Genomic DNA, 15,191 nt, shown 5'->3' on the forward strand with positions numbered 1-15,191 from the left:
AAAGCGGTGCTCTTCTCGGAGGAGTTTTAAAGTCGCTGCGGCAAGAAGTCATTTAAAGTGAGAAACGTCCCACTGATTGGATTTCGCACCTTTTCGTGGATCTCCTGTGTGGACTGAGCGTCGCAGAACGCAACAGTGGCCAGGTCTTTGAGGATGGGCATCTCAACGGTGCAGTCGCGCCCGTCGAGCAGCGCCACCAGGGGGCGCGGGTGCATAGGCCCATTCATAATCTGGGGCCGAATACCTGCAGAGGGGCAGAAAGAGAAAGGGAGAGGGAGTTAATCATTTATGTCTGGCACACACAGTCAAGTGAGCTGCAAGAAGAAGGGCTAAAAGGCTGGAATGGCAGCCCGCAGCAGGATGTGTTTACACGGGTTGGTGGCGTGTGTTTAACGCTGCGTGACCAGTTCAATCAGCGCCACGCACACACACACACACACACACCTGGGCAGGATCGATACTCTTGAACTTGACTCTTTACTTTAAACTACTGTGATCATATCCTTTAGCTGGAAACACTGGTCGATATATCCCACACACACACACACACACACACACACACACACACACACACACACACACACACACACACACACACACACACACACACACACACACACACACACACACACACACACACACACACACACTCTCTCTCCACCGATATGACCATCCCAATCACACACACCTCGTCCACGCTGTTACCAGGCAACAGGTCCTTTCACCCCATGAGGTCATCACCTTCATTATCCTGTCCACTTTCCTTCAGCGAGTTCACCAGCCGCTGAAGGAAATCACTGTCATGCAGAATTTGAAGTTGTGCTCCAGTCACTGCCTGGGTTTTTTTTCTATCTCGGGACCAGAGTTGTGATAGAAGTTGCTGGGAAAACCAAAAAACATGCATGATAGTGAAGACTGGGGGCACGCCGCCACTCTTTTCACACTCCGTCCGTCACTACTGATTTAAGGGCCATTAAATAAGTAAGCGCAAGCACGTGACACGTTCTCCCAATGAAAGGCTCCTGCAGACCGTGTGAATCCAGCCGTCCTCTAAGATTAGAAGACGGGATCTTGACTGTAGGACGTGGCGCTTCCCTGAATCCCAGGTTATGATCACAAAACGGTTCCATTTCACTCCAGGATTAAATAAAGTGAAGCTAACAGGGGCTCAATGTCGTGCAGGGAACTCAGTCTGGAATGGAAACAGGTGGAAGAATGTGGTCAAGTTTTAATCCTCGTGATTGGTTTTTCCTGTTTCGTACTTCAAACTCTAAAAGAACTTCAGCAACAAAAGTAGAAATATTCTAACACCTGACTTGAGTAAATCCTGCAGAACGATTTCAAACCAACGTCCATCTTCAGCTCCAAACCTAACAAGTCGCATCTTCATCTGACTGATCAGCAGCTTGAGTTTTGTTCCTTCTCCTCTGTGTTTCTTTTGAGTTGTTTCCTTAATCTTTTCCTTAAGGAATAGATAATCTCAATATTAAAGCCAATGTTTGAAGGTGATGATTATTTCAGTTAAAACTAAAATCAATATTTCAAGCTTCTGATGAAACCTGTCGGGAGCCTCTGAACTCAAACTAATCAGACGTCGGTGTTTGACGTCACAAACTTAAGCTGTACTCTTGCTGCCCTTTAGCAGTTGGGGTGTTTTCTTCTTGTACGTAATGACACCTCCTTTTTTTTTTGTTCATTTTCAATTCAGCTCAATAGAAACACGTCTCCTACTAGAAACGGCTCAATTTTGAATGTCAACTTTGTGTACATCTCTGCTAGTTTGCTCTAAAAATGGTGATTTAAAGTGAAATCAAAGATCACATCAATATTCTCCGGAAACTATTGCGAACGTGACTTCATCACACACATTTAAAAAAATGTCCTGACTATTGAGAGCGCCACCAACTAACCCAGTAAAGACAGGTAAACACAGAACGCAGGGGAAAATAAAAGGATATATTAATTCATCATTTGTGATCAACAGTTCACAGGCAGAGGCAACTAAAGTACTAGTACTTCCACTTTAGTGTGAGATAGTAACACTAATAACTCATCGATGTGACAAAAAAAAATTATACAAAATCCAAAAAGTCTGGGTTCTCCTCACATTTCCTTCACTGCCTGAATCTACCAGAAAGAGCCAATTAACTTCTCTCCCCTCCTTTAAGATCGCCGTGATGCATTCTTTGGGTGATAAGAAAACTGTGTAGGAAAAAAAAATAAAAAAATCTGACTCACAGTGTGGACCCGAATTTAGATTAAAAAGAGGAAAAAGGAGGGAAAAGAAAAAGGAGCAAGGGGAGGATGGGTGGAAAGGGGGGGGGGGTTTCCACACACCATCACCACCACCACCACCACCACCACTCTCTGGCTCCCTGCTGCCTGTTGTCATGGTGATTAGAGGATTTGGGCAGGATTATGAAATATTTTATTTAGTGGCATCTGCGCTGCTGGAGAGGACATCCAAGCCAGCCCCGCTCCATGTCTGTCCCTCGAAACTCCTCCGATTTTTTTTTTTTTTGGGAAGCGCGGGCGGTGTTTGCGACCCCCACGACTACAACATGCTAACACGCAGTAAACAGACGACGTGCGTACGACGGTACGAATAAATAAATAAATAAATAAATAAATAAATGGATATTTAAATTTAAAAAAAAAAAAAAAAGAAGAGGAGGAGGTTGCATGTAAAAGTGTCAGCGTGACAGTTTAGTCGCGCTGCAGTTCTGCACCAGTTGGCTTGTTTCATTATTTCTGGGCAGTTAATCGAAAAGGCTGCATTAATTACTGATCTAGGTTTTACCAATTTTCTGCTTCTAATTGACAATTAAAAAGTCCCCACCAAAAAAAAAAAAATGTATTTCCTCAATCCGCTTTGTTACGAGGCGTGACAGGGTTTTCTGCAAAACATCTCTGCTCAAGTCAACGCAGCTTCATTTTTATTTTTTTTTTACTTTTTAAATTTCTCTAATTGAAGGTTTTTCAGTGTATTTCTTACTGGTTGGAAGTGGGCAGAGCTCAGCTTCATATATCCTCCAATCAGAAATGAGTTCACAATCTGAATATAAATGCGCTGGCTTTTGGTTTTTATGGTCTGTGCGCAGCCAATAATTTAATAACTTCCAATAATGTAATAATTGCGAGTAAAATAACGATTTTGGCCATTTTGAAAGTAATAAAGCCAATAAAGTAATCACGTTTCGATAAGTTAATAGAATAGCAAAAGATCTTTTACAGTCATAGTGGAGCGGTGCTGCTGTATCGGATGAGTGAATGAATGAATGATGACTGCAAGTCTTATGCAGTTTTATTTATTTCCTGTCAAAACATGGGCTGCAGTTATTATATTTTGAAAAGATTTACTTTAATTTAATTTACCTTCATTTAATAACTCATTAGAATATTTGCATAACGTTATCACAACAATGGCTCAAATATCCTGTTGCACTACTTGCAAGTTACTATGTTATTGTGTTTTATTATATATAAAGTGTTATTATATGTTATTACTTTACTGGCAGGTATTACATTAGTGGCCATTTTTATGTTACTGACTGTTAAAATGGGCTGTTGGGATGTTTTTATTGTTATTTTCTCGGGGGAAAACTCAATATGAACTTATTGGATAAACTCTCTATAGAAGAAACACTATACATATTATTAAAACTATATGGCTATTTTAAAAAAAAAAAGCATATCAAACTATCTAATTCAGTATTAAAGGGCTGTGGCTTGGTTGGTAAGTCGGTTGTCTCTCAGTGGGAAGGGTTGCTGGTCTGATTCCCAATCTCCCCCTGTCCACGTGTCGAAGTGTCCTTGAACAAAACGCTGAACCCCAAACCTGAACCATCGTTGTGTGAATGGGTGAATGTGATTAACAGCGTTAAGAGCTTTGGAGACTGGGAACCGCTATATCAATGAAATCCATTTATTTTGGAGAAAGTTTTCTATGTACAAACAAATTCTTTAAATAAGAGTAAACACAAGAGTCGTTATTGTTTTTAGAACAAACAAACTAAGAAGTGACATATTTTTGCACCATAACGGGATCCCTTATTGAAATCGTCTTATTAGAAGTTCACCTCCACATACTGGAGCTCTCTGCCCCCTAAAGGAACGCTGAGCTAGAAATACAGAATTCAACAATGTAGGACACAAACTGTCGGTAAACACACGGACCACGTGGAGAATATCAGTCCGCTTCTTTAACCCACCAGAGAGGAGAGGAATCGGGGGACTCATTAAAGAGGAGCTTAGTCGGTTGTCCTTAATATCACACCCTGCGTTTAAGCTGAGCGAACAAGCGTTTGGTTTGCAGTTTTCTTTAGCCGCAGGTGAAGTAAAGCCGTATGAAACTTTATCTGAAATACAAGAGGTTGATGGCGGCAGAGGAAATCCATTTCAACGATGTGAAAACTTGTTTCGTTCTTGTGACCGAAGGGGGAAACTCCAGCGATTTATCCACATCAGTTTATTTACCACGAGTTGGACAAACTGCAGCATGCAATATTTTGATGCCTGGGATCGACGTGACAGTTTGACTGCAATAGAAGGACTGACTCGTGAGCTGGAGGGGTTAATGAGAGACATCTTAAGAGATATATCTAAAAAATTTTTTTTTATAAATAAATAAAAAAAACAACCTTGCCTATCATGACCTCTGTTGCTGCGCTTTTCATCATCCTTTAAAAGAAAAATAAATAAATTCTGGTGACTTTCAAATTTCACTGAAGTGAAACTCTGCAACAAACTCATTCTTCTAATGTGGTTCTTTAATTTCAGAGTGGCCTCATTTTTAGAGTTTGAACCAGCGCAGTAAATTGATTATAATGCATCATTAGCAGTTTTACAGACTTGTTTAGACGGACTGATAAATCTTGTCGGTTTTTACGGCATTGTTTTTATGATTCACACCCCGCCTGCTTTGCTCCGTGTTGATTTTGTGCCCTTTTATAGCACGTATTTGAGACATTTTATAACTCGGTTTATTAAAATACTTTGAGGATCGAGATATAATTTTCTTTTATTACAGCCCATTATGTGAACGCCGTAAACAACATTATCGTTGCGCTGTGGAATATTTTTGAAACAATATTGTTTGCTAATCTGTTATAAGGGTTGTGAATTTGTGAATAGTCTTTATTTGGATATAAAAGTGCCCAAAAAATAAAAAAGAAGGTTCACATAGATAATCATTATGGGTCAAACTGAGGGGGGGTATTTTTTTGTGTTTTCACCACAAGCTGCAGCCAGTTGGCTGGTAGCCAGGGTTTCCCATTGCCCTGATCTTGACCTTAAAGGCAAACGAACGCTCCCTTTTCACAGCATCTCGCACACACCGCTTGGAAAAACAGTGGAAACACCAGGTGATTTTAATATTGTTCTGGTGTAGCGACAGTGTGGCGCGTCGGATTAAGTGAGGAGCTTAATACACAATGCCAGGTCTCACGCTAAGTGGAAGTTGGGTAGCTCTTCTGTGTTTATCACGTCTATGGCTGTTCAGATCAACAAAAAGCTCAACTGTTCCCATGTCAGGTAAGGATTATATTGAGCCATGGTAAGTCTGTGTATGCTATAGTTGTGCACTAACAGAATTTGAAACGTATTTTATGATCTGCATTCACGCCAACAAACCCAATAAAGAAAATGTGTATTTCAATGACATTTCTCACAGCTTTGCCTTCATTGTCATTTTATCAGGATTTCTTAGCGGATTTGAATGAAGGGGAAAAACCGGCAGACCGGGAGTCCTTTGAGAAGCACTCCTTAAGTGTTGGGGGTTTGAATCCCGGTTGCATCAGGTAGACGAAAACAAGCCAACTCTCTGTTTCAAGTTGGACTGACTCACTGTATCTCTGCAATGGATAGATAAATAGCTGCAAAGGTGCAACCAGAAGCAATGTCATTTCTGGCTTCATATAGCCTCACCTCCTCGACATTCTGATTCTTTGATTCATGTTGCTGGTCAACCCAGAGTAAGATCTCATTTGGAAGAGAAATTGTACTTTATTAATCCCCTTGGGGAAATTCCTTCACCGAATTGATCCATCGGTAGGCAGCCACATAGCGCATCGCTCAGAGGAGAGCTGGCGGAGGCTTTTTTTTGGACTGTGGGAGAAACCGGAGTACCCAGAAGAAAGAAGGTACCCACACACAGGGAGAACATGCAAACTTGAATACGCAACCGTCTCGCTGTGAGGCGAGAGCGTTAACCACTGCTCCACCGGTCAGGTAACGCACTGTTCGAAAAAGTCAGGAATCAGAACCCCTGCATAATGCTCATGATTTGGGCCTGTACCAGCAACTCCACCTGTTCCTTGTTTGCACGCTCTCCGAATAACAACTTTCAATCCCAAGAAAGCAAACTAATGAAACAGCAAAATAAAAAGTCAGAATAAAGCTGCTGCAGGCCAATCACTCACAACTCTGACTCCACAATTCACCTGTCAATTCATAATTTGGAGCCTGTTTTATCCCAATATGGTCCAATATGAGGAGGTGTACCTGTAAGTAAAAATCACAGTAGCCTGTAATTTCTGCAGTTAGTGAAGTCGAATAAATCGACTTCCATTACTAATCCAGGAGCACATTCACAATTATGGAATTGAGTACAGAATGAAAAAAGTCTCAGCGGACTGAAATGTGGGGGGGAACACACTCCTGCACACACTCCTGCGCACACTCCTGCATACAAATAGAAAGTATAGAAACAACACCACAAGGATATATAGTCACAGTTACACCTCTATATAGCGCTGCTAGGAAAGTCAGCACTCTATAAGAAGAGGCTGAAATGATGGGTGTGTGTGTGTGTGTGTGTGTGTGTGTGTGTGTGTGTGTGTGTGTGTGTGTGTGTGTGTGTGTGTGTGTCGGTGAAGTATACATTACAGCAAGGCAGCCTTTGGAGAGAAAACTACCGCTCGCCAAACACCTGTGGCTCGGCTGCTCTCTCTGCGCCTTCTCATCACACTCCTGCAGAGTTCATTATCAGACTGGCAAAAATACTTCCATCATCTAACAGCCGCACACGAGGAAACACACTCCAACACAATGCACACACACACACACACACACACACACACACACACACACACACACACACACACACACACACACACACACACACACACACACACACACACACACACACACACACACACACACACACACACACACACACACTGCATGAGAGTACAGTGAGTTGCTGTTGGAAGAGGCAGCATCACTTGTCGGAAGTAGGTCAAAAAGCTGTTGATTAATCGTTAGCTGGTGGCTAATGGCCTTTCTTCGGCCTAATAAGGCAGAACGTGGCACCACTTTTAGCACATGATAAATCTGTGGATAATTAACACTGAACAAGCCTGTTAATGTGGCTTTTAACGACCGGGATACCTGATTGGAAGGAGCCGGCTGCCGTTTGTGACGGTCGGAACCGAAGCTCAACCGTAATTTAGCGAAAGTTCATACAGAAAAGGAAGTCAACAAATTGTCATTCCGTCTAAAGAAATATACACACACACACACACACACACACACACACACACACACACACACACACACACACACACACACACACACACACACACACACACACACACACACACACACACACACACACTCCGCCGGAATGGTGCCGTTGGCTCTGCGACGGCCTGGAGTCACTCAGGCCTGCTGGGATTGTCTGTCAAGGTTAATGAGTTTCGGGGCTTTAATCTCAGGTCTGGAGCTTGGGTAAGTTCACTTCACACTACATTTAATCCTGCGGAGGTCAAGCAGATCAAACAAGCTGCCTCATCCACACTTTTTCAATGGCTTGAGAAGATAATGTTCAAACGTTAAAAGAAATGTGACAGTGGCGGTAATGAGTAATTCTGATGGTCTGATGGTCTTTTCATGCACATTTTCAGACGCGCTATCTGCTGTTGACCTCTTCCGCTCTCCCTCTGCCCCGCGTTCACCTCTTTATTTGAGCTCTCACGCTTTTAATTCGCTCAGCCGATTCCTCAATCCCTTCCAAAGAACACTCCATTTGTTTCACGACCAGACAATCCGGACATGTTTAATATGTTTAAATGCGAGGCCTGCCATTGTCAATTTCATTTAAAGCAAATACTACTAGTGACTTGGGAGATTACCTTCAACTCTGTAGGTCTGATTTCAATTAGAAAACTTTTTTTTTCCTTCTCGTTAAGACCAAGAGGCTAAAGGTTCAAATTACTTGATATGCTTAACAATCAAGCTCCATTTTTTTTTTTTAAAGTGTAATTTTTTAGGGGGAGGTATCTAATGAATAAAAAGTCTGTAATATATATTCGATAGGTAGTAAAACAAGGAAAGACAAAAATCACAGGCACACACAAAAAAAAAATCCAGATCCAAACTTTAAAGCAAGTGAAATGAAACATTTTCTAACTACTTTCGCCGCTGAACAATTAAAAAACTGCTTGCAACAACAAAGGCTAATTTCATTGACCTCTCACTACCAGTCAGCGTCAGATTAAACAGCAATGTATGTTAGAGGAATCCTTAGAGCGACGACTCCATAAATCATCTGCACACGATAACTTTTCCTTGGTATATTAAGGTTTGCTCATCACTTGCGGTGTGGACGCTAACCCTGCCGTGCCTCCGCTTTTATCACTGCAGGCTTCTGGAAACCACATGTTGATTAGCGCGGACACGTTATTGGTCCTGGTGGAATATCGCCCAGACTCGGGCTGCAGACGGCAGTAATAACACTCATCTGTATTAAATGCAAGCGTGGAAACGTGTTTGCAGAATTCAGATGACTGTTTTCCTGTAATAATTACCGGATGATAATTGGGGTTACGTTGAGATAATAAAGAGTATTTTGCACTCAAGAGAAAACTAAGCTTGTTAAATAAAACTCATGAGATAATTATTTTGTAATCATGAGAAAGAAGGTCTAATCTTGTAAAGGAGCACAAAAAAGAGTTTTTTTTTTTTTTTTTTTTTTACAATAATAATTTGGCTGTTTTTAGGTCTCGGGTTACAAATGGTTGTAATTCTTGAACTGGTGTTGTGATTCCACCCACTCCTCTCTGGTTCGGTCAGCCTGCGGAGTGTGACGCCAGCCGTCCCACCCATCAGCCAGACCCCGCAACCTGGACTTTGGAAAACAAAAACCAAAGCCAAGACTCTTCCTGTCCAAACATAAGAGTCCCGCCCAGCACCAGGCTCACTCTGAGCAGGAGGAAGAAGGGGGGGGGGGGTAGTGCGTATTTGCTGTTACATAAACTTCTGTGTACAGCAGAAACAACACGACTGAAGACGGTTTATATTAGGCTGTAGATTTCTTTTTTTTTCTTTCTTTTTTTTGGCTCCTCGTCTTTGGAATAACAAAATACCAATTAACTTGTGCCAATTTCCTGTTATTGTACCCAAAGTATTTATCAAAGCGCAAACAGCCAGCATTGTCTGCAAGCCAGCGAGTGCTAAAGAAACAAAGCCAACAGCTTGACTGACTAAATCTAAAGCGTGTTCGGTGTGACAGCACAGAGTCTCATCTAGCGGGGGTCATGTGTTCCTGCGTCTCCCTGGGGGGGGGGGGTTAGAATGAAGTGAAGTTGATATCATCCTCTGCCGACACTAATCACAAACTGGATGATTCGTCAGGAAGTACGAGAACTTTTGGCAGCGCCGGCAGGAGCGTAGGCTCTCCACCACAAATGGATTACAGATGTTCCGAGCTAAAAAAGCTTCTTTCTTTCTTTTTTCTTTTTTTTTATTACTGACAACAGAAATAGAAGTAATCTTTTTAAAGGTTGGCGAGAACAACTCGTAGAAACATGCATCTCCTCGAAGAAAACAATCTGGGGTCTAATTCTCTGGTTTGGAAGGGCTGATTTTGAAAAAAAAAACAAACAAAAAGAAAGAAGCATTTCGAGAGAAGCTCCTCTGCCAGCCGCTGGGAGCCGGAGTTTTCGGTAGAATCATTTCCTAAATAGAGCGCAAACAATCAATGAGAGAAAATAAACCCTCACTTAAACCTGTGCTTCTTCCCCTGGGTTCTGGAAACTGGTCTTTAAATTGGTATTTAATAACGTCACACCGCATGAGTTATGTTTGTTTATCATGCTCTGCTTTCTGACTGATCGGGCAGCTTTGCTTTTCGTGGTTTCATGGATCTCCGGCATGCCTCGGCTGATTTACAAAGACAATCTTATTTGGGAGTTAATGCACTCTCCTCACATTTACTGGGGGGCTTGTTTTTATTTTTGGAATTTTTTTTTATTTTGAGGTTGTCACACACTTTGAAATGTAAATGGTTCTCTCTGGGAACCCGGAGCTGTATTGACTTACCTCCGCCATTGTGATTTTCATGAATAATACTACTGTGGACAGTGTCATCTCGAATCTCTGTTAATAGCGTGCTGAGACAGTTGAGTATCCTCGCTAAAAGGTGGGGGCGACACAAAGTAGAGACCCTCTTTTATATCCTGACATCATTATAACCACCTCCAAATTACAGATGACTTAAGTTTTTCTTTTTTGTTTTTTTACACACTGCCATCATCACCTCCTGGTTCTTTTCACTCTCCTTCTCTTTCAATTCCCCAACTCCTCTCCCGCCCCAACAGTTGTGCAAAAAGGTGACGAAATGCTTCCAAATTGCTCCAGCCAGCGTGATAGACGCTGTGGATGCTCCCCGCTCCGATCTCGGTATCGGTGGAACAATAAAAGAGGCAAAACAAAAGGAAGTGAGGGAGCTTTTCCATGGCACGATGATGTCAGTGACACAGCGACGGTCGCCGAGTTCACAGCGAGTCTCTCGGTAAAAGAAAAAAAAGAAAGAAAAAAAAAAAAAAACTCTGCACTCGATGCAGGACCAAAAGCAGGGCTCAGCGGGCTTAGGACCAACAGCTGGTTCTGGTTACCTAGCAACTCCGAAGCTGGGAGGGTGGGGGGGGTGGGGGTGGGATGGGACTGTCCAAGAGTGAGACAGGGTGGGAGGGGACGAGCTGATAACCCAGTGGGCTCCTCTTTGTGGCAAATGCAGCGGGAGAAGCCTGACTTCATGACGGCAAACCTTGTGCCCAATCTGGCAACCCAAACATGGGGGAGTGCTCGAGCAGGAGCATGCAGGCTGGTATGTTGGGGGGACAACTATTGGGGGATGCAATAGCCTCTAATACCTTTCATAACCTTAACAATCCCACCCGAGGTGCCGAACTTTAACCCGGATCCCCATCTTGACCTTCGCCCAGCACGCGCCTCAAAATCACCACAACATTCGTGCCTGTAAATCGGTAGGTAGGTCAGACCTCGCAAACAGTCCAGGGACCCCACAAAGAGAGATATTTAGGACCGCACACACACACGCACACGCATGAAACGCACACAGACACGGAGTTTGGCTGCACTTAGTTTCACACACACCCACAGATCCAGTAATGATCAGACGATTATCAGGCATGTCACAGATCTTGTGAAATAAAATGTCCAAGGGCATTCACAGCTCTCAATACCAATGCCCCGCTTCCTCTCCAGGTTTTACTTCATCCTGCCGATCTTCCACGTCCCTCTCGCATGCAACTTTGAAATCTTAAAACAGCAGCAGAGACCCCTCGAACACGTTAACAACAGTCCGGCGCCTGTATTCTTGGGAGTGTCTGCTTTCTTGAGTGTGTTTACGATCCCTTGGCATGTGTAGAAAAAGAGGGGAGGTATAATCTTTTCTTTGGCAGGGCTCCTCCAGGCCCCCGCTGGACCCTATCAGCGCCCGGCTACACCACCACCCCAGCCTCTCTCGCTCTTGTTCCACTATGTGGACACACAAAGACATTGTTTGTCCTCCCTTCTGCCTGCACCCCCTCCAAAGTTATCACCACCCAGACGTTAAGCCAGAGGGCTGAGTAAAGGAGGAGACACAAGAGAGAGAGAGAGAGAGAGAGAGAGAGAGAGAGAGAGAGAGAGAGAGAGAGAGAGAGAGAGAGAGGAGGGCAGAGTGAAATTACAAGTAGGAAAGAGTACCGGACTAAAAGGGGGAGAGAGAAAAACAAAACGAAAACAAAAAACGGATGCTGACATAAAGATATCACAGGTGGTGTGAGCAGCAAACAGTGACAACAAAACAAAAGTGCGAATGAAGAAAAGCATCCATCCTCTTTTAAACGGCGTCTTTTGTGCCTCACCCGCAAGGCCTCTGAAGGAGCGGGGGTCCGCAGACAAAAGCGGCTGTCAGTGCCGATGAACAGCGGACAGCGCACTCCTGCTTCACTTCACAGGAAGCGACGCCGGCGTCCAGGTCAGGAGCACGGCGGGAGGCGGGAGGTGGGAGGGAATCTCAGCTGGGACACATCCCCGCTGATCTGCACTCGCACGGTATCAATTGAAATTCTTAAAAGCACAACTTTCAGGGATTTTTCTGTCCCAGCACTGTCTTTAACGTTGCATTTGCTGCAAAATTGAGAACTATGTTAACGCTGCACAACACCGAAGGTACATTTTAAAGCCTCAACGTGCTTTAAACGTCACTGACATTGACTCGGGTCAACAAAACTGGTGACATGGGATCAGTGTGCCGGCCCCGTGACAGATCGGGACTCGCTCAGTGGGCGGCAAGGATAAAACCACCAACCATGTGGTCGCAGGACGGCCCCCCTCTTTAGAGAAAAAGACCTCAAATAAGCATTTTTTGGTCTTTTTTTTGTTGTTTTTCACACACACAGCATCGCCACTGGAGACCCACAGAAATAGCACTTCAGGTGTGCCTATCCTTCTGTGACCTTTGACCCCCCCCAACCCCCCCCCCCCCCCCCCCAAAAAAAATGACGACCCATATGATCTCGCCTTCCTCCCAGCCGCTGCGCAGAGCTCCGCGGTTTCAAGACCGAGGAAACACTGACACGCTCACATGGGTGCTTGCCCTCGTGCGCACACACACTGTTTTCATGACACACTTCATTGCGAAAACATAAGAGGCTCATTAGCCTTAAAGCCAAATCCCCCCCCCCCCCCCCCTCTCAACTACCTTCCACACACACACACACACACACACACACACACACACACACACACACACACACACACACACACACACAATGCACAAAACAATGTGAAAGCTTGCCTGGGAAATGTTGTCTCCACATTCTTCAAATCAGGTGCTGCACATGGCAGAAGAATTGCAGCGATGACCGAGAGAACCCCCCCCCCCCCCCAGAGGCCCCCCCACCCCCACCCCCCCACCCCCCCGCCTCGCCAAAAAAAAAAAGAAAAAAAAAAAGAAAAAAGAATGAGACTAAGAAGTGGGCGTTGGTGTATTCTCACGCAGTATGCCCCGGGGTTATCCTCTCCTCCTCTCCAGCCTCCCTCCTCCTCCTTTCCTCTGTCCTCCTTCGCTGTCTTCTCCTGCTCAATTCCAAAATCCGTCCTCCTTCGTCACCTCACCCCAAGAAGTTCCATTTCCTTTTCCCTCAGACGGCGGGTACTCTCGAGAGGGGGAAGCGGGGGAAAACAAACGGACGGTGGCACTGGAGGGCAGTGGGTGAGGGGGAGGACGGGAGAGCGAGAACTACGATCGTCACTCCCCCTCCCCGCGCAGTTAAAGCGGTTGCCTTCAACTCCTTGAATCTCCAGAGAGGAGGAAGGGGGCGAGAGGGAGGGGGGGGGAAAAAAGAAGAAGGAAAAAATTGGATCTCTATTCGTCTTGAGCCAGCAATCAGCACTTCTCTGCGCTCTCGTCTCTTCCGCCTCTTGAGCCAGATCACTTGTATCTTTTCTCCTCTGCCTCCTCTTCCCCGCTGCCGTCTCCTTCTTCACTCGCTTCACAGCAGGTCCGGGCTATTCATTCAGACGTCAGGCTCACTCCGTCAGTCTTTTGTTGCAAGTCACAGAAAGACGGAGAGAGAGAGAGAGAGAGAGAGAGAGAGAGAGTGAGGAATGGGTGGAGGGGGGGAAGAGAAAAAATGGGTGTGCGGGGGGGGGGGGGGGGGGGGAGACCGAAAACAATCCGTTGCCACTGCTATGCAGACGAGAAGAAAAAAAAAAAAAAAGGGAGGCGAGTACAAGAGACTAAAGAGAGGGGCGACTAAAATCCTTGAAGAGCACCAGTCACAGCGAGAGGTGCAGCGCTCCTGGCACACGTACCACTCTCTTCCATTCTCTGCGACCTTCCCCTTCGCTCAACATATTTTCCTTCGCTGTTTTTTTTTTTTTTTTTTTTTTTTTCATCCCCCCCTCCTCCCCTCCCTTCTTCCCTCCCTCTCTGTTTTATTATTTGTGATCTGGCCTTCACAGTCCTTTTAGAGTGCCACCCCCTCCCCCCCCCCGCTTTTCTCAGTCTCACTCCCTCTTGTTCAAAAACTCTCACTCTGCGATACCCCCCCCCCCCCTTTCATCCCTCCCTCCACGCCTCCTCCCCTTCCGTTGCGCTCCCTCGTCGCTGTTTAAAATGGACACGAGTAGATTGGTTTTGCCATTCAACAGACCAACAAAGTGCCCTTTCTCGCCTTCAAAACAACAATGTTATTTAGGGTTTACAACCGGCGCTCGTCAAGCCCGCGCAGGGATGCAAACGTGCGATAACAATCTCATACAAGGACAAAGGTACAAGAACCTGAGGTGCGCACTTGAATGTGCACGCAATCACCTTGGAGGACTGACAACATAGCAGTTAATGCTCTCACTAAGGCAAAAAAAACATTTTGTTTTAATGGAAAATACATCAGCAGCTGAATTCATTCCCACAATACCCCCCCCCCCCCCCCCCCCCCCCCCCACACACACACACACACACCCCTGCTTTTGACATCTCGAGAGCAATCAGTGTTCCTCTTTCAACACACTGCAAACTGTACCTGCGAACAGAAGCATGCTCAACTCCTACACGTGAACTTATTGGAACACTTAGAAGAAAGAAAAAATTACTCTCCGAGTCTAACTGAGTTCAAGTAACAGATTAGGGTGTTTACTACTGCAGCAGCCTGACACGCTGACCATCGCTGAGCCACTTTGCCTTAAAAGGATTTCAATTATGAAGGTTAAGAAGTCTGTCTGGGCCCCCGGGTCATGATCCGCAGACACAACATGGCTACAAGCAAAACATGCATCCTGAAAGCCTGCTGCAAGATTATGTGAATAGTTAATCAATCTGAACAGTTTCTGGGGAGTTTAAGCTTCTTAATTAAATTCTTAAAATACTAAATCAATTCAGGAAACAAATTATCTATAGC

The 15,191-nt window shown here is 44.7% G+C and overlaps 1 protein-coding gene across 11 annotated transcripts in view; it reads right to left on the reverse strand.

Annotated features, from left to right (window-relative positions):
* The window catches only part of ctbp2a (C-terminal binding protein 2a), a 76,559-nt gene that overhangs the window by 12,837 nt on the left and 48,531 nt on the right, over nt 1–15,191 (reverse strand). For 5 of the 11 annotated variants that reach the window (XM_080481986.1, XM_080481984.1, XM_080481979.1 and 2 more), the window contains one exon: nt 90–244. In XM_080481986.1, the coding sequence (XP_080338112.1) occupies nt 90–227 (138 nt within the window). In that variant the 5' untranslated portion in view covers nt 228–244. Of the gene's footprint in view, nt 1–89; nt 245–12,152; nt 12,242–13,087; nt 13,179–13,287; nt 13,845–15,191 lie in introns of those variants that run through there. The other 6 variants (XM_080481985.1, XM_080481980.1, XM_080481987.1 and 3 more) reach the window with 5 other exon arrangements.

This window comes from Lipophrys pholis (assembly GCF_963383615.2).
Source record: "Lipophrys pholis genome assembly, chromosome: 15".
In the NCBI taxonomy this organism is placed as follows: domain Eukaryota; kingdom Metazoa; phylum Chordata; class Actinopteri; order Blenniiformes; family Blenniidae; genus Lipophrys; species Lipophrys pholis.